The following is a 22,117-nucleotide window of genomic DNA, read 5'->3' as shown; positions in this document are numbered from 1 at the left end:
AATCTGGCTCAGAGAAGCTGTGTGACCTGGCCAAGGACGCAGAGCTGGGCTGAGTCACATTCAGGTTCCCGCTGCCACGGTCCTCGCCTCTTCCTCAGAACTGCCTCCCCCTCCCAAGAAGAGGGAAGGGGAAGCTGCAAAAGGCAAGGGAGGAAACCTGGATCAGGATGCAGGATACGAATCCCTGTCCTCCCATGTTCCGGCTCCTGGTTGGCTGCCTCCAGCCTGAGTCCAGAAGGCAGGGGGAGGAGAGAGAAAAGATGCCTCTCCCAGCATCCCACATCCTCGGAAGCAATGTTTCCTTCCCCTCCTCGGGATGAGGGTTCTGGGCTGCATGAACCAGAAGCCGTGGACCCTGTATCCACCTGAAGAACCATGGTCAGGATGCCTCCCCTCCTCCTCTCTGTCCAGGAAGCTACGGGGTCCCAACCTTTCCTCCCCCAACACCACCATCAAGAAAAGCCTCACTCGGATCCATGGCTCTTCCACAGGATTTATTGATCATATTTACATCTATTGCAAATAGTGAGAAGGCAGCAGGGGTCCAGCCTCAGACCTCATCTCTGCTCCAGAATGCAAGGACCTGTGACACCTGGGTCTTCCTGTCCCCCCGGGGGAGGGAGACCTGAGATGCAGAGATGATTCTTCTCGCCCCTTCTTTCAGGGTCTTGGACCCCCTCCCCCAAGGCTTCTGGACCCAGAAGCTGCCTCATCAGCTCAAGGCACAAACACTGTGGTGAGGGGTGGGCAGGCAAGGCGTGGGGTCACTCCAGGCAGGCACCATCTGGCCCCTCCATCTGTCCTCCTTTGGTCCTGCCCTCTTTCTTCCCCTACTGGTCCCACACTGGCCAGGGCCTGGCTGGGTGGACACTTAAGAGCCCAGCCTAAGGCTCTTAACTCCTGGACCATGGTCAGCCCTTCGAGGCTGGAGTCCAAGCACCGTCAGTGTCCTGGAGTGTGGGGCAGCTTCCCTATCCTTGGAGGACATGGTCAGAGAGAGCCAGCTGGAAGGGGGCTGTGGCAGAGACAGCTGAGCAGGGGGTCTCCTTCCCCCTTCCCCACAGCATCCTGTCCCCATGAGGATGCAGAGGGCGGAGCTGCGGAGAAGGGAGGGCAGCGATGCTTTCCCAAGCTCTCCCTCTTTTTAAATTTTTTTATTTCTTGGCCGTACCATTCGGTATGTGGGATCTTAGTTCCCTGACCAGGCATTGAACCCACGCCCCTTGCAGTGGAAGCACAGAGTCTTAATCACTGGGCCACCAGGGAAGCCCCTGCCAGGCTCTCCCATCTGCTTCCTGCTGGCTCCGAGCAGCATTGCCCCAAGTCATGAATGAGATCCCCTCTGGGGGGCTCAGTGGTTCTGGGAGTTCAGGAGCCCAAACTCCTACACCACCCTAGCTAGCAGGCCACATGGGCACCCAGGGCGTGAGGCCTGAGGCTTGCCAGGAAGGAGCTACTGGAGAAACATAGATGAGCGACGGCTTCCTGGAGGATGTGTGCCCGTCTCCGCCTGACCAGATCTTGCCTCAGCCTACGCCAAGAGGCGGACCACCCCATTGTCGGAGCCCAGAAGGAGGTGGCGTTTGGTGGGCAGCAAGGCCAGGCTGGTGAGTGTGCCGCGGAAGTTCTCAGAGCTGAGCTTGGTGGTGGCCTGGGAAGGCGGCTCGAGCAGGGAGCAGACGCCGATCTTGTTGGCCACAGTGCCGGTCACCACCTCGCTGCCGTACAAGTCGAAGGTGTGGATGGGGTCAGAGGCGGACTTGTAGTAATGCGTGGGCTTCGGCTCCAGCTCCTTCCAGACGGTCAAGGAGTGGTCAGAGGAGGAGCTGACCAGGATGCTGCCCTCCACTGCCTGCCAGGGAGAGGGGAGAGCCTCAGTGGGGGCCAGAGTCTTCCTGTTCTCTCCTACATCTCCTCCCAGGAAGACGTGTCGTCCTGAGTCAGGGACAGGCTGCCACCCTCCCACATTATATTAGCGTCAGCTCATATGAGTATATTAAAGTATCATCGACCCAGTAATCATTCTAACTTGGGTGCTTACTACATCAGGTGTTGTATCAGGCACATTAAACATCTTAGCACAATTTACCTTCATAACAACTCTATGAGATAGGTGCTGTTGTTTCCATTTTACAGAGAAAAAAAACTAAGGCTCAGGGAAGTTAAGTCATCATACAAGGTCACAGAGCCAGTAAGTGGCAGAGCCAGGACTAACACGCAGGCTGACCCCGGAGACCTCCTGATGCTTTCTTGGAAAGTCAGAATTTAGAGGCACCCAGAACCCAGATCAAACCAGTCAATCCTAAAAGAAATCAACCCTGAATATTGATTGGAAGGACTGATGCTGAAGCTGAAGCTCCAATACTTTGGCCACCTGAAGTGAAGAGCCAACTTATTGGAAAAGACCGTGATGCTGGGAAAGACTGAGGGCAGGAGGAGAAGGGGGCAGCAGAGGATGAGATGGTTGGATGGCATCACCGACTCAATGGACATGAGTTTGAGCAAGCTCCAGGAGATAGTGAAGGACAGGGAAGCCTGGCACACTATAGTCCATGGGGTCACAAGTAGCTGGACACGACTGAGCATCTGAACGATGACAGAACCCAGGGGGCCCTGGAGGGATCCAGGGGTGCCCTGCCCCCAGCAGTGGCAGTGCATGTCCCCTGGCTGCCACTTAGGTGGGGGAGGAACTCCCAGCTGCCCGGAAAATCCCTCCCACAAATAGCCCTGTTCCTCCCTGCCTGGACCTCCCTGAGGCCTGTGCTTGAAAAAATGGGGCAGGGTGGAGGTGGAAGCAGGATTCCCAGGCCTGACCCGCCCCTTCCCCCGCCACGGCAGCTCAGCAAGGGGCATGGACTCTGCTCAGTGGTCTGGGGGCAGTAAACAGCCTCCCAGCTGGGCTTTATTTAACCTGACTGGGTCATGGACAGGGCCTGACCCCTGATCCCCCAAGTAAGACAAATATGGACAAGGGTTACTCATTAGAACATCTCCAGGAAGCTCAGGGTCAGCTCAGCGCCCTGGTTCCCGCCCCCGGGGCCCACCTCCTACCCAAGTCCCTGAGGTGCAGTCTGGCTCCTGACCCGCCCTGCCTGTCAATCCTCCGGCAGGTATGAAGGACATCAGCAGGGGGCCCGTCATGGGTGGGCCCTAAGCAGAGGTGAGGGCTGGAGCAGTCAGGCAGGAGGGGAGGGGACCTGGCCTGTCACCTTGATCTGCAGGATGTCCCCTTCGTGGGCAGGCCAGCCACGCAGAACCAGGCCCGTACGGGTGTCCAGCAGCACCATGAAGCCCGAGGAGAAGCCGGCCACAACGCTCCGGCCACTGGGGCTGACAGCCAGGGAGCGGACGAGCCCAGGGTTCAGCCCGCTGCTCAGGCGGAACTCATGCTGCCGGCAGAGGAGGACAAGCTGGGGCTCCACCACCCAGTCCAACCCATGTTCCCCCGCCAGGTGCAGCTCAACCTCCAACCCCCAGAGCCTCATTACCCATCAAGGGGAGGCCCCCAGGATCCCAGGCCAGAGTCTCATCCCCACCCCTGAGGGTTTGCCGCTGCAGGTGATCTGTCTCCAGTGAGAAACTCCACCCTGGGCTCCTCTCTTCTGGGGTCAGGGGTGGGCGGAGGGGTTTCTCTCCTCCCTGCCAGGCACCCAGGCCAGGGCTGGAAAAAGGGATGCCCCTGACCTGCAGGCCTGGCTTCCTGCAGTCCACAAAGCGCAGGGTCGAGTCAGAGCTGGCCATGGTGATGCTGGTGTGGGGGGCAGGCATGACGGCCACAGCGGTCAGGGGCACCCGGCTGTCTGATGGCTCCACCGTGCGAAGAGTCTTCCCTGTGAAGGAAAGACATGGTGGGTCTGGGGTTCCAGTCACTGATGGAAGAGTCCCAACTCCTCCTATCCCTCCTGCTGCCGCTGCTAAGTCACTTCAGTCGTGTCCGACTCTGTGCGACCCCACAGACGGCAGCCCACCAGGCTCGGCTGTCCATAGGATTCTCTAGGCAAGAACACTGGAGTGGGTTGCCATTTCCTTCTCCCCTATCCCCATACTTGCTTCCCAGATACCAGATCTCAGTGAATACTAAGGATGTTTTTTGACCCTCCCACCTTTCTATTAACATCTCCATGGCCATGCCAGGCTTCTCTCCTCACATAGCAAACTGTGGCCGAAAGCTACACCTTCCACTGTCTGCTTTGATACTACTCCATCCCCCCAATCCCTGCTTTTTAACCTTATTTCTCTCTACAATGATGACACAAAATAAGCAAGCAACTGTTTACCAACCAGGATACTACATGCTACATGTTAAGCCAAACCTCTACGCATTATCTACTTAAGCATTTGTTCTGATTCCCATTTTGCAGATGGGTAAACTGATGTTTCCAGGGACTTCCCTGGTGGTCCAGTAGCTGGGGACTCTGAGCTGCTAATGCAGGGGGCATGGATTCAATCTCTGGCCGGGAAACTAGGATGCCACATGCCAGCAGCATGGCCAAAAGATTAAAACACACACACACACACACACACCAATGCTTCCAGCCGCAGAGGGACTTGCTCAAGGTCACTCAGCAAGGAAGCTGCCAGGCCCTCAAACTCAGGTCTGATGGATTCCAAGTCCTAAATGCTCCATTCTGTGGACTCACTGCATCACCCCCAACCACACACCGTTACACCCCAACCCGCCACCCTTAGTGGAGGACAGGACAGCAGCTACAGAACAGGCCTCACCTGGGCCTGCTCACCTGTGAAGGGGTCCCAGACGTGCACAGACCCATCACAGCTCACTACACACTGCGGGGCCTCGAGCTGGCCCACGAAGAAGACGCTCTTGCGGTGTTGGGCGTAGACAAGGCGTGGGGCCGTCTCACTGGTGCCGTCCCCGGAGTTGTAGAGCGGCCAGAGGCGCACGGTGCGGTCCTTGCTGCCGCTCAGGAAGAAGTCCTCGCCGCTCAGGGGCACCACGCACTTGACAGCCCCCGAGTGGCCTGGGAAGCTCTGCAGGCGGATCTGGTGGAAGTGGAAGTGGGCGTCCTGCTGGTTCACGCCGATCTCGTACTGCCAGTAGGCCAGCCAGTTCCCGCTCAGCCCATGCGCGCTCCGCGGCAGCTCCTGCTTCAGCGCATTGTCCTCACTCTGGCCGCCGGGCCCCCCGCCGCCCACCCCAGAGATGGGGCCCAGTGGGCCAGGGCTGTCAGGCCGGGAGTCATCGGGGATCTGGATGCGGTTCCCGACCAGGACACTCCCAAAGGTCCCCGAGTGGCCGTCATCCTGGGGGCAGCCCCCACCCTGGGGGTCCCACTCTGGGCCAGTACTGGGTGCAGTGGGCTCCACACTGGCAGGGCTGCGGCTGCTCGGGCTGATGCTCTCCAGGTACAGCCCCGCCAGCTCCCCCACCAGCTCATGGTTGGGGACGATTTTCCGGATGATGTCACCTGGATGGGAGCGGGAGAGGTCCTGAGATGAAGGGAGATGGCCAGCAACTGCTGCCACCCACCCAAGGGGCTTGGGAACCACAGTAGACAGGGAAGATACTGGCTGTGCAACTCTCAGCAAGTAACTCTGTGTCTCTGAGTCGGCTTCCTCCCCCCAGGAAAACCTGGATTCACGCCTTCAGTATGGACATGTGAGCATCTTTCCTATGTGCTAGGTGCCACACCGGGCAACAGAAACAGAACGGGGACCAAGACAGGTGATGCTCTGCCTCCCACGGCTCAGATGTCAGTGCAGGGATGTCAGCACGTCTGACCCGGGCTGTTCGTACTATTCAGGGAGATGACACACGTAGATGCTCGGCACAGCACCAGGCCTGCACAGTAAGCTACGTGAATGGTGGGCCGCTCATTCCTCTTGGGCGGCTCCTAAGACATCAGTCCGGCAGCCTGACTCCCCTCCCTGCCCCAGGGACAGGCTAGGCCACTCCTGCGGCCCCCCATCCCCACCTGGCCAAAATTCAGTCTCTGTTTATATGTCACTGGGACTCAGAGGTCTAAGGCCAAACCCCTTTGCTCTGACCCAGAAAACTGCACCTAACAACCACTACTGACTTCAGGGACGGGAGGTGGGGCCCTCCCAGGGGAAGAATGGTAGCTGCAGAGGCTGGGAGGGGACATGATGCGGCAGTACCCAACAGGCAGGAGAAGGGCACGTAGATTGTGTACGCCATCTCCAAGGTGAACACCTTCTGCAGCTCGTCCAGCAGGGCAGGGTCCGCTGGCCGCAGCTGCCCATCAGAGAAGGCCACCTCTGGCAGCTGGCCCTCACGGTGGCCCATGGACTCCAGCTTCAGAGCCTGTGGGCAGGAAGCCCCAGGGAGTTAGCAGAGGCCACGGAAATTGGCCGGCCTGCAGCTGCCAGGTACATCTGCCCACCTGGTGCCGAAGTTCATGCAGCTGAGAGAAGACATGAAAGAAGGTGGCCACGGGCTCACTCAGGTGCTGCTGGACCATCTCCTGTCCAATACGCAGGCAGATGAGGGCGATGAGGCTGATGGTCTTCATACACAGGACAGTCCGGGCCTGGGCTCCACTTGGGAACCTGCAAATAGAGCTCATAAGCTTCAGTGATCCCCAGTCTAGAGGGCTTGTCCAGAGTCTGTTACAAGCTATAAACGAAAGGCACCGTACGACCACCTCATCCAAACCAGATGAGGAAACGGAGGCACAGAAAAGTGTGGCTTGCTCAGGGTCACCCAGCCAGGATGAGAACCAGGATGTCTGACACCCCACCCCCACTCTGGGGGAGCCCCCTCTGCTGGGCTGCTCCCTGGTAGGGGGTACGGGCAGAGACTTACCCCGTGACGAGAGACGTGAGGAAGCTGAGCACGGGCAGCAAGACCTCGTGGCTGATACGGGGCAGGATGTCCATGAGGGTGGTGTCCGAGAGGTACACGATGATCTTCTGGGTCAGCGTCACGGCAGCCAGCAGTCCCGCCTCCTTGCGGCTGTTCAGTCGACTAGGGCCCGAGGTGCTACCCGGGGCCACCTGTGGCCACAGAGCGGATGAGGGCCAGGTGGCCCCACAGACCCCCCGGAACCCCCAGAGGTCCTGGGCCAGCCCTCAGGCTCCTCAGGACCCCCAGATCCCGACTGACCAGGTAGCTGATGTAGGGCAGGTACTGGTAGGTGAGGACGGGCTCCCCATAGAGGTGGGCGATGTGCAGCAGGCAGCTGAGCACGGGCGCCGACACTATGTCGCCCAGGATCGGTCTCTTCTGATAGATGTTGCCCACGCTCAGCGGGGGGCTCTCGCCACTGCCCCCGGTGAACTGTTGCCGGGTGGGCCCTGCCAAGGAAGGGCCAGCAGTCCTGAGTAGCCCGCGGAGAGCGAGAGGGAGGAGTCCTTCGGGGACTGCAGTGGCCGCTCCTGCTCACTCCAGCCTGGCATCTCCCTGAGCCCGACCCAAGCAAGGAAGGCGCTCGCAGAAGACTGGGACCCAGGAGGAGGTCTGAGATGAGAACGGGGAGGATCCGCTACAGGGGCCAGAGGGACAGAGCTGAAAGAAGCCCCATGCCCAATCTTACCAACATAACACGACGTCAGCAGGCGGAGCAGGTTCCGGGCCACGTGGCGAGAGGCCACAGTGGGGCCAAGCTTGGCGGACAGCCAGCGGACCATCTTGCAGGCCGTATCTGCAGGGCGGGAGTAGTCCCTGAGCGCATCAGATAACGGGGGCTCATGACTCCCCCACCCCTCCCCACGGGCCCCACCTAGTGACACTGGTCCCAACTCCACCCAGGAGCCCAGCCTGAGCGTCCTGAGCGTGGTGGCCCCAAGGCCCCACCCTCCCTTTGGCAGAGCAGCCTGTGGGAGTCTGGCTTTGGGGCAGCTCCAGGAACCTCCGTGAAGTGAAAGTCACTCAATCATGTCTGATTCTTCGGGACCCCATGGACCATACAGTCCATGGAATTCTCCAAGCCAAAATACTGTAATGGGTAGCCTTTTCGTTCTCCAGGGGATCTTCGCAACCCAGGGGCCGAACCCAGGTCTCCCGCATTGTAGGCAGATTCTTTACCAGCTGAGCCACAAGGGAAGCCCTACTTGGGCACAAACTGCAGGAAGGTTACTCTTGTGGTGACTCTCCCCCAGTTTCTAACTGAGGAGGTGCCCTCCACCCTCTCTGTTTCTCTTCACTCTCTCAGTCTAACTGCACTGGCCTTTCAGATTCCTGAATGGAACCATGACAGCCTCAGAGCCTTGCACACGCTGTTCCCTCTGCCTGGAATGCTCTTCCCACCACAGACCCTGCCATGTTCGCCCCGCTTCCTCCTCCTCACTGAACTTCCACCAGCACTGCTTTCAAGGAAGTCTTCTCTGATCCCTGAAAACAAGATCTAAATCCCACTGTATGCTCCCTCGTAGTACCCAGCCATGTTCCTTGCAGCACTAACAGAACTCCTGCCTACAGCGTGGCATGTCCTCTGCTAAACATGAGCTCCAGGAGGGCAGGCCTGCGTCTCTGCTGTGTGTCGATCGGCTCCATCCACCGCTCGGTGCAGAGCTCGGCAGATGACGACCGTCAGACCAACACCTCCAGGCTCGAGAACTCACCAAGAAGGATCTTCTGTTCTTTACCCTCCGACTGCTCAGTCAACGGCTCCTCTTCTTCCTCCCCGTTGGCCCCGTCGTTGCCAGCCACAACCGTATCCATGGACAGCACAGTGTCGGAGAGTGTGAGCTCAGACGTCTCAGGGACCTCTTCTTGTTCGCCCTCCCCCTCCCCCACCTCCAACACCACACAGCCTTCCTCCTCCTCCTCGTCCTCCTCGGATCCCTCGCTTTGCTTCAAGTCCTGGCTGCTGTCGCCTGACCTGAGGCTGCTCTTGTCCACCGGGATGCCCCCCTCGTCGGCCGCCCGCTCCTCACCCAGGGAAGCCTCGCTGGTGCTGCTCTTGTCGCTCAGCCGGCCCAGGCTCACAGCCTCAGCCTCCTGGGGCTGAGGGGACTCGGCCACATAGAGCCCGGCCTGGAAGTCCTCCGTCTCGGGGAGGTCAGCCTGGTCGTGGAAGCTGACGCCAGACATGTAGTCCGGGAGCCCCAGGCCCGAGGATGCGGCAGGCTCTCCATCCATGTGGATCTCCTCCTCAAAGGCACAGGACCCGGGCCCGGCCCCCGGGAGCCCACTTTCCTCGTCCTCGGCGGCCCCAGCCAGGCCCTTGTTTTCCTCCTGGGAGGCCTCCACGCCAGCCAACACCTGCAGGACGTGGGGCAGGAGGTGGACAAGAAAGGCCTGCAGGCCCAGCCGCACCATCAGCTGGGCCACAAAGCAGTCAGTGTACAGGTAGAAGCGGCCGTGGAGCTGGCAGGGGCTCTCGTAGGCCCCAATGAGAGGCTTCAGAAGGTACTTATTGGCATTCTTGGGGCCCAGGGCCTTGGCTACAGGTTCAAATAGGTACCAGGCTGCATACACGGCCGTGTGCTCCTCAGACATGAGTGACAGCACGAAAGGCAGCAAGATCTCCAAGCCCTCAGGGGTGATGTCACTCAAAACGGCACCCAGCTGCTGCCACAGGGCAAAGACCAGCTCCCGCCCCTGGGCCTCGTCCTCCACGCGCCTCATCTGGTACAGGAGGATGAATTTGTGCAGTGCGGGGAAGTAGGAAGGGAAGGGGACTACAGAGCTGAAGGGGCTGAGGAGCTGGGCGGGGCAGGGTGGGGGCAATCCCTGGGAGACAGGCCTGTATGTAAACAGTGGATCCAGCTTGCCCCTCCCTGCAACCACGGGGCCTTGAGGGCCACTCAGCTGCAGGAGTGTGTCCAGCACGGTCTGCAGAGACACCGGGACCTCCTTGGGATGGCGTGCACAGAGCCCCTGCACAGCCTTGAAGCGTACCCACAAAGGTGCATCAGGCTGCAGTGTCCGGACCCTGGTGGCGAACACCATCTCAGCCAACAGGACCCCCAGCGCCTGCATGTCCCGATGAAAGAGGTCCCGCAGCTGCACGGGGGGCTGAACCCAGGGTTGCTCAGGCACCTCCAAGCGGCCCCCTAGGCCTTTGGTCAAGAAGTTGCCTAGTTTCTCCAGCTCCTCCAGAGCCTGCAGAGGACTGAAGCCCTCCGGAAGAAGAATCCTGCCCTCCTCACCTTCCCCGGGGTCTGCCCCAGCAGCTCTGTTCCGACGGCCCGGTCGAGAGGCTGAGGCCCCCGAGAAAGGCAAGAGGCCTGGCGGGACTTGACTGGAGGAGGAAGTGGAGGAGGGAGACGGTCCCAGCTGGTCACCTGTCTTCCCAGCGAGAGAAATGGAATCCAGAGCTTCTGTGGCCTGCTCCAAGTCATCTTCCCCTACCCCGGGCCTGTCCCTGGCCCAGCCAGCCTCACAGGGAGTGGCCTCCAAAACCGTCCTGCCCATCCCATTCGTAAGCTGTGCGGGGAAGTCCTCCCGGCCTGTGCTCTCCTGGATGGTCTGGAACCACAGATTGGGGACGAGGGGAGGTTCAGGGGCGAGGGCAGGGGCCCCCGCCAGGCGCTGGGGATGTGGCTGATCAAAGAGCTGCACCACGCCATAGCTGGTCAGGTGTGTGTGGGCGTCCACCAGGTGCAGACACACGTTCTTCTCCTTCACAGCCTCCTTGCCCTGTAGTTTGTAGCCAAAGGTGAGGTCAATCCAGTGGTGTAGGTCCTGGGACACCTCTCGGCTCTCCAGCAGTGCCCGGTGGGCAGCCACGAACTCCTGGTTAGAGCGGCACCAGGCCGGCACATCTAGGTCAGGCATGTCGGGGTGGATGGAGCAGAAGATGGAGGGGTCGGTGTAGAACTCAGGAATGCACTCATCTGGAGTCCAGCTCTGCATCCGCTCCATGCTGGCCGGGTACTCGTGGGGCTCCCACTGCGCCCGCACGTGTCCGCAGAGCACCGACCGGGGTGTGCGCCGGGCCTTGTACACGTAGTAGGTGATGTCAGAGAGCACGTCGGAGATGTGGTGAGGGACGTGAGGCGGCTCCCCGCCGCCTGCACCTCCTGCCACAAACGCCTGCCGGGTCATCTCATATGTGAAGTCCAGCTGCTTATCCCCCTTGTTGAGGCGGAACTTGGACTTGCGCAGGTCTCGGAAGCGCCCACGAGGCACGGTGAAGTCGACCACCCAGGGCAGCACCGGATGGTAGTTGGGGTCCCCCTGCCGCCGACCCGCCAACCGATTCAGTTGCATGAGGTAGTGGAAGTTGCTGATGCGGCCGTGGACCCAGTCTAGCACAAGGCCCCTGAGCTCCTCCTGGCATGTGGGACACCCAGGTCCCTGTCTTCCCTCCTCGCCAGGCTCGACACCTGCCCTGTTTCTTGCTTCCTGGGTCTCCTCATCCCCCGGCTCCTCGGGCCTCTCATAAGCACTCAGGTCGAGGCGGAGCTCGCTGCAAAGTTTCTCATCCACGGCAATGTGGTGCAAAGACAGGGCCCCGCAGGCCAGTCCCTGCTGGTGACAGGCATCCATGGCCCTCAGCACACGGAAGAGAATGAAGAGCACCTTGGCTTGGCTGTTGGTCAGCTTGGCGGGGCTGAAGGTGACCACATCGTGCAGGGAGAACTGCACATACGGGTGCACCACGTAGAGCATCTCCGGGGACTCCAACAGAGCCTCGGCTCTCAGAAGACTGGGAGAGGCAGGGCAGCCCCGAGGGGCACAGGAGCCTTCTCTGGCATATGAGGGGCACTGCGCACCTTCGCCCAGTGGCAGGAAAGGGCAACCATAGACCCTCTGCAGAGCCTGTCGCACTGAATCCAGGGCAGGGACAGCTGCGGGGGCAGGGCTATGACTGTAGGGCTGCCCGTAAGTGTGATACGCGTGGCGCCACAGGTTGCGATAATTCTGGGCAGCCACATCCTGCATGAAGCGAGTGAGGGTCTCCGGGGTGCCAGTTCCCTCCTCAAAAGCCAGGCCGCCCAGTGGGTAGGAGAGCCTTCGTTTCCGCAGCCCGTGCACCTCGACTCTAGTCCAGCCGGCAGGCAGCCTCTGCACGGAGCGTTGCAAGAGAGTCCTGACTTCCGCTTCGCTCAGGCCTTCGGCGCGCGGACAGGGTCCCGGGGGCAGCCTGCGCTCGCGGAGGCTGGCCAGCCAGCGCGCGGGCACTAGAGCCACCACGTGTGCGCCCCCCGGGGCCGGAGCCAGCTGCCGGGCATCGATGCTCAGGTCCCTCTCCACGCTCCGGAGCAGCTCCTCCATGTCGGGGCTCGGGGGCGGTGACCAGCCCTCCACCTTGGCGGTAAGCGCGACTTCCCGCCCCCTGCTCCCCAGGGCCATCCCCTCTTGGCCGCCTGGGGGCAGCGCGGGGCTGAGCCCTGCCACAGCCCCCCTCGCCTCGGCTTCCCGGATGCCAGGTGGGTAGGGGTAAGCGAGGGACGGGGGCCGGGGCGGAGGAGGCGGGGATGGGCCGGGGATAGAGGGGGGCCGTGGGGGCGCTCTTACCCCTCCGCAGGGTCCTGCGCTCCAGGCGCGGCCGGGCGGGGGCTGAGGGGCGCCAGCGCCAGGCTCCACCGCCAGGCTCCACCGTGACGGGTCAGCTGACGCTGCTCACGTGATCGCCCGGTACGGAAACAACCGCACGTGGCTCCACTGAACCCGGGAACCCCGCCTCCTCTAGGCCGCGCCACCGCCCGCCGGCCTCTCCTTACCCGCACCCTGCTAGGCCTGGTGGCAGCTTCGCTTCCTCCCGGGCTGAATCGGGCAGGGGTGGGGGCTATGAGCGGCCCACGAGACTTCCCTTTCCCTCCTTACTTCCTCCTTCAAGCTCTAGGACGCGGACCTATGGAGGGTTTCCCTTAGAGAGGGCAGCCTCAGGTGATCACCCCCGCCGCCGCCGCCGCCACAACCACCTCGCTCTGGTTTTACCGATAAGAATCCTGAAGCAGAGCTGGGACTTTTCACATTAAGTCCCTTCACCGCCTCCAAGCTGCCTTCCAAAAGAAAGAGCTTTTAATTTTCCAAAGTTTCAGCAGTAACATTCCATTTGGCCCTGGCAACTCTCAGTGATTTAGGAAGGGCGGTTATTATTGTTCATATTTTACAGGTAAAAAACCAAGAACCTCCGAAGAGGCTTGTCCAAGTGGCAGCATGGAAACTCACCAAACTGGGGCACAGATCTGCTCTGGAGTCCTCCCCACTGACAGCTCTTTTAAGGCTTTTTGTTTTTTTTAAATAATAAAAATTCTGGGCAATCTTGGGCAGAGAAGTTGAAGGCGGAAAAGCCAGGATGGAAATGTTCCCCCAAGACTTCCTGTTGAAGATCTGTCTCTGCAGTATGACAGAGCCTGCCTGCTGTTGACAGAGCCTGCCTGCTGTTGTCAGAGCCTGCCTGCTGTTGTCAGAGCCTTGCAGATGCCACGGTGGCTGGGGGGAAGGTGCAACATGGCAGGGAGCAGAAACCAGCGAGCTGGCGCCAGAACTACAGGACTCCTTCAAGACGTCTCGGTTCTGACTCATTTGTGGGATTGACAGGCCATTGTCTTCAGCGAGACACCAGTATCTATTTTTCCAGTCCCACTCCTAGAAGGAGAGTTTGCCTCATGTAGGAGTCTGGTGTGGAGGTGTGGGAGCTCCATAAAGACACTTAAGAAAAAAAATAAAGTCCTAATTAGAGAGGAACAGGAATGGCTCAGCCATAATTTGATTTCATCTGTATCCTTCTTGAAAAAGGCAGCTAGAACTGCTGATGTGCTTGGTCACATGACCTTGAGCGATAATAACAGCCACCACTTACAGAGCACTGATCAGGAGCCAGGCATCTTGCTAAGCAGTTTGCATACTTTAAATTCTCACCACAACCCTTTTTAAGAGGATAGTTTTAGATCCGTTTTAGGATGAGGAAGCTGACTAAGTAATTTGCTTAGGTCCCATAGCTAGGAAGTGGTAGAACCAGGATTCAAATCTAGGCCTGGCTCATTCTAAAACCAATGTTCTTTGTACTCCTTGGCCAAGTACTATTTTGTTTTTAATTAAAAAAAAAAAAATTGGCCATGCCCTGTGGCATGTGGGATCTCAGTTCCCCAACCAGGGATGGAACCTGTGCTTCCTGCAGTAGGAGAGAGTTAACCACTAGATCTCCAGAGAAATCCCTTGTTTTGTTTTTTAAATTTTATTGGAATATAGTTGACTTGCAGCGTTGTGTTAGTTTCAAGTGTACAGCAAAGTGATTCAGTTATATATATACATATATTTATTCTTTTTCAGATACTTTTCATATAAGTTATTACAGAATACTGAGTAGAGTTCCATGTGCTGTATGGTAGGTCTCTGTTTGTTATCTGTTTTTTTATATAGTAGTGTGTGTGTTTTAATCCCAAGCTCCTAATTTGTCCCTCCCCCACTGTTTTCCCTTTGGTAACCATCGTGCCGTATTGTTTTTTTTTCACCTGGGAAATTATGTGTTCTTAACAATCTTGTATCCCTAACATTGGTCTAAGTACCTAAGACCAGAGGAGGGTCTGGAGGTAGTGCCTGCTTCTTGTGTGCTGCGTGCTAAGTTGCTTCAGTTGTGTCCAGCTCTTGGTTACCCTGTGGACTGTAGCCCTCCAGGCTCCTCTGTCCACGAGATTCTGCAGGCAAGAATACTGGAGTGAGTAGCCACTCCCTTTTCCAGGGGATCTTCCTAACCCAGGGATCGAACCCACGTCTCTTATGACTCCTGCATTGGCAGGCGGGTTCTTTACCACTAATGCACCTGAGCCTGCTTTTTAGTGCCAACAAAATTTTGCAGTCTTCTTTGCTCTGGTTTCAGTTTATCTAGACTAATAGAGGCATTCCTTTTTCTTTCTGCAAGTTTGTGTGTGCCCTGCCCTCTAGTGGTTTTAGCTTGTAATGCACCAATGACCTTGAGTGTAACTAACCTTCTCTCTTAAGAGTTCTTTCCATCCCTTATATTGAGATGTCTTTGCAATAGTGGGCACTGGTGTTCTAAATTCTGGGGTAATGACACCTTCCCCAATTCAAACCCTAAGACCGTGGTTTTTCAAACGTTATGATGTACTTCTGATTGAGACCTCTGGAATCTGAATTTTTAACAAGCACTAAGTATTTCTGATGCAGGCAACCTGCAGGCCACATTTTGAAGTACAGTGTCCTGTAATAACTCTGTTTCCAAATGCTGCCTGAATCTCAGCCCAAGCACCCTTGGGCTTCGGGGGATCTGGCACCAAGTCAGCGACCCTCCTTCACCAGACCCCATATTGAGTTTCTCGGAGGTCATGGCTTGGATGGTCAGGGAGGAAGCCTGCAGAGGTCCCAACAGTCAGCCCGTGCTGATGGAGCTTAGCTCTTGCCAATGTGGCAAGGAGAAAAGTGAAGGAAGCTAATCTTTAGGGCACCAGCTGAGTCAGGTATTGTGCTAGGTGTTTTCAAACATATTCTTTTCTAAAACCCTACAATAAGCCATGACTTTATTATTCATTCAGTTTTGTAGATGAGGAAATTGCGGCTCAGAGATGTAAAGTATCTTCATCAGGCTTATAGGTGGTAAGAGTTGGAATTTGAATCCAAGTTTGTCTAACTCAGTGGTTCTAAATGGAGGGTGATTTTGGCCCCCAGGGGACATCTGGTCATGTCTGGAGATGATTTTGAGTGTCATAAGTTGGAGGGTGGTGGGGGTGTGTGTGCTAAAGGCACCCAGTGAGCTGAGGATGCCAGTAAACAAGCTACTGTGTACAGGACAGTTCCCATAAGAAATTATCCAGCCCAAAATGTCAATAGTGCTGTGATCAAAAACCCTGGACTCAAAGCCTGTTGCTTTTGCCCTACACGGTGGCAGGATGGGGATATGGTAAGTTAGAACAAAACAGGAAAGGGCCTATTCCAAGGGTCTTGGGTGAGAAGAAGGGAACAGGACTTCTGTGCTAAGCATAATGGTAAACGGGGGCAGCTGGTGAGATTTCTCTTTCTTCCAAGCTTGGCCAAGACCCTGCTCAGTTTCTCCCAACCTTGCCAAGTCAGTCCTGGGACGTCACACTAAGCTTGTCCTGGAGTGACCCCGACTCCCAGCTCAGGGCTGGGCAAAATATTTACCTGGGTCTTCCAGCACCCGACTTCCTAGCCAAAGCCCCTGGTTCTTGGGGCCTTCATGCTCCACCTGTGGCCCCTGGAAAGTTCCACATTAGCACCTTTGGCGGGGCGGGGGGACGGGGAGGTGAAAGTATAAAAAATGGAGCAGTGTAAAAAATGTATATGGAGTAATGGGCAAAGCCAGGAGGATCTCCTTAGCAGGACCCTGTCTGGGGAGGAACCTGAGAGGGAGTAGTGGGGAGCTGGCCTGGGAAGCAGGCTCCTTTCCACAGCCATTTCTCTCCTTCAGGTTTGGTCTGTAGATTCACGGGACCTTCCCCAGTACCCATTCCTAGAGCACCCACACACCCAGGCAGCCACCATTCTGGGCTTCCCCAATACTGGCCTCCCAACTAGACCAGGGGAGGGCGAGTCTGAGCTGACTGTGCCGACAGGAAATACCTCTCGTTCCAAGCTCAGAGCCTCTGAAGACCTAACCAGCAGACAGGGGGCGGGAGAGGAGGGAGAGAAGAGGGAGGAAGAAGGGGAGCGTGGGGGAGGGAGGAGAAGGGGGAGGGCGGGGGGGGAGGAGAAGGGGGAGGGCGGGGGGGGAGGAGAAGGGGAGGGCGGGGGAGGGAGGCAGTCTTGGAGTGAGAGAGGAGAGGAAGGAACGTACGAGAGGGCCCCCCCATATTTGGGGTTTCATCTTCCTTTCCTCATCACCCTTGGTGGGGGCGGCGAGGGCGGAGAAGAAGGGGATAGAGGAGGGCAGAACTGGAGGAGGATGTGGTAACAGCTGATTCGTCCCCTGAGGTCACACTTTCCAACAATCAGCTGTTACCGGGGTGGAAGGCAGGAAGTTTCCTTAAAGGCACAATGTTCGGTACACAGGTTCGGCGTTCTGGAGCTCGTAGGAGCCATAGCTTTCCCTTGATGGAGCCCGTCTTTCACGCAGAAGGAACTACCTCACACTCTAGGCTGTTACCTTCACCCTCAATTGGGAGCTTATGGAAACATCATGGATCCCTCTCCACACGTCCCTTTGTGATGGTGGTGGAGAGATGGGAGTGATTGAGATGGGGTGGATCTTTAACGAAGCGGTTCTGCAGCTTTTGCCAAGTCATTGGGTTCTTTTCCGATTATTATTAATTTTTTTGGCCCATGTCCCCGCCCCTCTATGTTCTGATTGGCCTCTGGGGAAGGAACAGCCTCCTCACTGGTCTCCACCTCTGAAATCCCTTCCCTAAGTAGGCCTGAGTCAGTGAAAAGCTTCTGGGGGGCGGGACAGAATGGGGGTATCTACGTGCTGAGGACGGGGTTGCTGGCCAGTTGCACGTTGGCCCGGCCCGTCCCCTAGTTTCTGACCACAAGTCTTCCTTCTACCGTCAGGTGAAGACTGTGCTATAAATCTTTCGTTGGGAAGCTGCTGCTTGACAGGCTTTGTCTCTCTGTGACTGGGGCAAGACATCTTCTACCAGAAGTTTCCTCTGATTAGGAAGGCCCTCCAGGAGGAGGAGTGGATTAGACCTCTGCAAGAGAAAGCTGAGGCCAGCCGAGGTAGGCAGTCCTCACTCCTCCAAAAGCTCCCAGGAGTCCTCATTTCAAAGGAAGAGTCTGTGTGCCCTGGGGCTGATTTCTACCTTCAGTTCTCATTCCTGCACCCTCTCCTGCTCTTCCTGAGAGAAACATCGCCTCCTCCAAGAGGTCAGTGAATCCGTTTGGGGGCTGTCTAAAAGAACCACTCACAGCTCCGAGAAGAGGGGCTGTAGCCCTTTAAGGAGTTCGCCGGGATAGATTCAGAGATGAGTTTAAAAATGCCAACTCACAGAGCGCGTTGGATTCTGGGAATGAGGTGTCGAACCGAGAACTACATTGACCAGTATGCACCGCAAACACACACGCCTCGACTTCCTTCTGCTCTTTAGGACTCGGGTTTGACGTACCGCCCCTCTAAGCAAGTAGCTTAGACGGAGGGCTAAGCCACACCTTTTTACCTATTGGCCAGCTCTCGAGTTGGTGGGCGTGGCTTAGCTCTACTCCACTCGGCAAAGGGGTGGCCTCCTTGCCAATCAGAGCTAAGACGGCCAGGGAGGCGGGACCAAGGCGAAGCGCTGGCGCCCCCGAGTGGGTGTAGTCACGCTGCCCAGCAGTGGGCGGTGATTGGCCCTGGGCGGTGCAATCGCAGTTTGTGCGTCACGACGCCGCCAGCTGATCGGAGACTGGAGCCGGTGTGTGCTGGGCGCTGGGAAGAGACAGCGCCGCCGGCCGTGGGGATCGGACGCACGGATTTGCTCCCCTATCCTCAGCACCCCCCACCCAGCACCAGGTGGGTGTGAGCTGGGGTCCCGGCAGCACAGGAGGGAACCGTGCTAACGGGGTAATGGGGAAAAGTAGGGTCCTGACGGCCACACCCTGCCCTTCCGGGGGAGGGGTGAGGGGGCGGCGGGGGTTGGGGCGTTCTGGGGGAGAGGGGCCTTGACTGGCTGGAGTAGTGTGTCAGGAGGTTTAAAGAAGCAGTCTGGGACAGTAGTCGTGCGGAAGGTTTTGTGGAGTAGCTGGGAGGAAGACGAGGGGCCAGAGGGCTGGGGGCGGCTAACCTCGGCGCCCTCTGATCTGAGGATACGGGAGCCGGCCTCCCAGCTTGAGGATTTGGACAGGGCGGGTAACGGGGAGGTGCTTTGCCTGTGCCGGCAGTCACTGGGTCAGGGCCAGTTGAGCGCCCTGGCAGGGAAGGGGTCTCTGGGCGGGCCAGCCCCTCCTCTCGTTCCCTCCAGGGGATGTTATGTAAGGGGGGAGGGGAGAGGAGTAGGGGGCGGCGGTGCAGGGGCCTTATGCAACCCAAAGGTTAGGGTTTCACCGCGGGTTGGTGGGGGGAGCAGGCAGAAGGAGAGCTTGGAAACTCTAACCTTCCCCCCTCCCCAGCCTAACTGGCCGTCTTGAGCCGAGAGAAGGTCACCTCTGCACCTCCCCCCAGCCTGTCCGGTTGTGGGGCCCCTAGCCCAGGCCTGGCCCTGACCGCCTGGGAAGCCGGCTGGCTGGGTGGGGCGCCTGGGTTAGTCATCACTGGGCTCCCTCTCTCCCCACCTCTCGGCCAACTCTTGGCCCCTCCCCGTGGCCTCTGGCTAGGCTATTGCCCCCACCTCCCTCCGGCCCTAGTTCCAGCCTCCAACTCATTTGGCCTGTCATCCTGGCTGTCAGACTGAGCTAGGAGCTGTCAGGGTGCCAAAGGGTTGATGGAGCAGCTGGTCAGAGGGTCAGTGCCCTGGGCCCACTCCTCCCTACAGCCAAGGGCACCTGCTTGGCACAGACTCTCAGCAGCAGCTGAGTCCTGTGGGCTGAACAGAGCCTGCTCAGGCAGATAGGAATGGGAAGGAGTTGAACTGGTCACCTGGGAGAAGGAAGATGCCACAAAGTTCATGCCTCCCAAGAGGGTTTTGTAATTTGAAAACCTCCCACCCTAATCTCTCTTTACCCTCTGGGTATAGATATCTAAAGGCAAGACCGCCTTGGCCCCTCACACTGGCATGGACCATGCCCTTCGACAGAGTGTCAGCACAGACCCACCCTCCCAAGCTCTCAGCCTTCAAGCCTGCCACGCCCCCAGCCCCCTCCCTGGGCCATGCTGCAGGGCCCGGCTTTTCCTGCTGATTCATGCGTTGGAACTGTGGGGGCGGGGCTTGGAACTTGGAACAAAGTTCAGACATGGAGGGGCCGGCAGACAGCCTGGAATTCATACCAGATGTACCCGGAATGTGCAAGCGGAATGCCTGGCATTTAAGAGTCCTGGGGAAGCTGCCCAACCACCCTGCCCTACCTCCCTTTCCTCCAGCCTCTGGTCCCCTTTCCTCTCCTCATAGTCCCAGGAACCTCTGCTGACCTTCTTCGAAACCCTAAACCTCCTCCCTTCCTTACTCTTCCCCAGATGTAGGCCCCCCCAAAACTCTTCTTCCTGCTGGATTCCCTGAGACTGAGTCAGTTGCCCTGATCCCTCCCATTTCTGGACCTGAGGTCCACCTTCTCACCTAATACCTGGGTAACTGGTGGAGAGTGTCCAGGCTCCCAGATCCTGCCCTCTCAGTGCTGAGGAGGCTGGAGGCTACCCTGTGGGTAGCCAAGGCAACATGGGGTGAGAGGACATCTAGGTTTCTACAGCCTTCAGTTCTGGAAAGAGGAGCAAGGAAGTAGGTTCAGAGCTGCCCCTTGTCCCTTGCTGGAGGCCCAGGTCAGAGCCAAGAAGCCCTTCATTAGAAGGTTGAACATCCGCTGGAGCTGGACTTTGATGGCCAGTGGGACAGTGTCCCTGTGACATGGCCTTGCTCACGTCTTTCCCATTTTTCTTTCCTTTCCCTTTTAGGAACCTGTGCCTCCCACATCCTCACCTGGCTGAGCCGCAGTAGTTCTTCAGTGGCAAGCTTTATGTCCTGACCCAGCTAAAGCTGCCAGTTGAAGAACTGTTGCCCTCTGCCCCTGGCTTCGAGGAGGAGGAGGAAGAGGAAGAAGAGGAGAAGGAGCTGCTTTCTCCCTCCTCTGGAAGGTGACAGAGCTGGGGCTGGGAAGTTCTGAACAGCGAGAGTGATACCTTTTGGGGAAGGGAACCCTATTCAGTTGGAGAACCTTGCCCCAGATTGACCCAGAAAGAGAGAAAGTTTCAGATCAGAGACCCGGGCTGAACTGAGGAATAGAGGGCTCTGAGTACCCAAGCTTAGTTGGTCTTTGACAGTGGGAAGAAGTGGAGCAAAGAAAATCCTGCCTTCCCCTTTATGCAAATGTCTTTCCTGATCCTCCTTCCTTCCTTGCCCCTCATTCCTTCCTACTGGCCTTTCCAAGTTCAAAAGTAAGTTTCTTCTTCAGGGAAAAGGTCATACTGAGTTGCCCATCTGAGTAATCATCTCCCTGCTCTTACCTGTTCCCTGTATTTCCTTAGTCTGGCCTGGACTCTAAATTCAGGGATACTTCCACGTGGGACTCTTAGGCCCCCTGTCTCGGTTTCTCCACCTGTGAAATGGGGAATCACACAATTGAGCATACATGAAGGAATCAGAAGCCCACTTTTGTGGACTCAGAGCCTGGGCTGTCCTCTGCTGTGGGCAGGAACAGAACAGCTTTTCACATAAGCTATTGCCCTTTCCCCACCCCTGACCAGAACCCCAGGAGCTGGGGCTGGAGGTTGAGGGGAGGGACTAGGGTTAGACCAATGCCAAGGAGCTGCTGGGAACTCAGTCTTGGCATTGACTTCCCACCAAGCAAAGGTGGCTCAGGCTTCCCCTGCCTCCTAGAGCAGGACCACAGCCCTGATGGGGTTCCAGCTGCCACTGCTGACTTCCCCCACTTTTCAAGAATAGGGTGTGAGATTCAGCTCAGGCCCATGCAGGCAGGAAATTCTCTCCAGCAACCAGAAGAGATAGGTTATGAGATGTGACCACTTTAGGGGCATCAGGCAGAATAAAGCTGCCATCCCCCATCTCCTGATCTAATCTCACCCTCGGGCTCATGTTCTGGTGTGGTTCAGCCTTGGCCCAGTCTCCCTGCCTGAAGGTAATCAAGTTCAGGGGTTACTGGAAGCTGTTTGTTCTGTTTGGGAGCAGGAGTTGTGCAGGTAACTGGGTCCTGTTCTCCACTTTTAAGGAACAGATTTAGGAGAGAGTAGCTCATTGAACCCACCCTTCTGCAGCCTAAGCTGGATGTGAGTGGACTGCAGTAGAGGAGGGTGGGTAGACTTGAGTCCACTCACAGGCTGCAACAAAGGTTGCTCTGTCCCTGGACATTGCTTCCGTCCTTTCTTCCCCTCCTCGCTTCACGGGCCACAATGTCTTCATCCAGCCTTGGGTACATGGCTCTGCCATCCTCACCCCTCATGGAGCAGAAATGAGGAAGAACAGCCTGGAAAGACAGAGGCAGACAGAAGACCAGTGAAAGACCAGGCCTGGAGAGCACAGGGCCCTGTCTGGACATCCTGCAGAGGGGGCCCGCAGAGGCCAGGAGCACCCCCAGGAGGAGGGAGGACAAGCCACCCTCCATCGAGGACAAGCTTCCAGCCGTCTACTTCGTTCTCCATTGCTCTCCAGTCTTTCTGCCTCCACATCAGAGATGTGGGACCATGTTGAAGTGTCCTTGACTTCATCCTCCCGCTTCCACCTCTCCTCACCGTGTAATTTGTCTTTA

General features: G+C 57.6%; 1 protein-coding gene across 1 annotated transcript; it reads right to left on the bottom strand.

Moving 5' to 3' along the window:
* Positions 1-581: 581 nt before the first annotated feature.
* On the bottom strand, positions 582-12,226 carry WDR81 (WD repeat domain 81). The gene is made up of 10 exons (XM_068976996.1): positions 8,545-12,226; positions 7,518-7,625; positions 7,088-7,278; positions 6,788-6,978; positions 6,366-6,531; positions 6,121-6,286; positions 4,740-5,429; positions 3,685-3,830; positions 3,210-3,389; positions 582-1,852 (listed from the first exon to the last, which is right to left on the bottom strand). Exons 1-10 carry the CDS (start codon positions 12,224-12,226, stop codon positions 1,532-1,534), a joined length of 5,841 nt encoding a protein of 1,946 aa, XP_068833097.1. The 3' UTR covers positions 582-1,531.
* Between the last annotated feature and the right edge of the window lie 9,891 nt (positions 12,227-22,117).

This window comes from Capricornis sumatraensis, chromosome 8 (genome assembly GCF_032405125.1).
Source record: "Capricornis sumatraensis isolate serow.1 chromosome 8, serow.2, whole genome shotgun sequence".
NCBI classification, from domain to species: Eukaryota; Metazoa; Chordata; class Mammalia; order Artiodactyla; family Bovidae; genus Capricornis; species Capricornis sumatraensis.
This window is presented reverse-complemented; position numbering and strand designations above follow the sequence as displayed.

Excerpts from the sequence above, each read along its gene's own strand:
- WDR81 (XM_068976996.1), bottom strand. The coding sequence starts at position 12,226 with ATGGCCCTGGGGAGCAGGGGGCGGGAAGTCGCGCTTACCGCCAAGGTG. Across the intron at positions 5,430-6,120 it reads GCCCTTCTCCTGCCTGTTGG|GTGACATCATCCGGAAAATC; the intron begins GTACTGCCGCAT and ends GCTCCCATCCAG. Across the intron at positions 3,831-4,739 it reads CGTCTGGGACCCCTTCACAG|GGAAGACTCTTCGCACGGTG; the intron begins GTGAGCAGGCCC and ends TTTCCTTCACAG.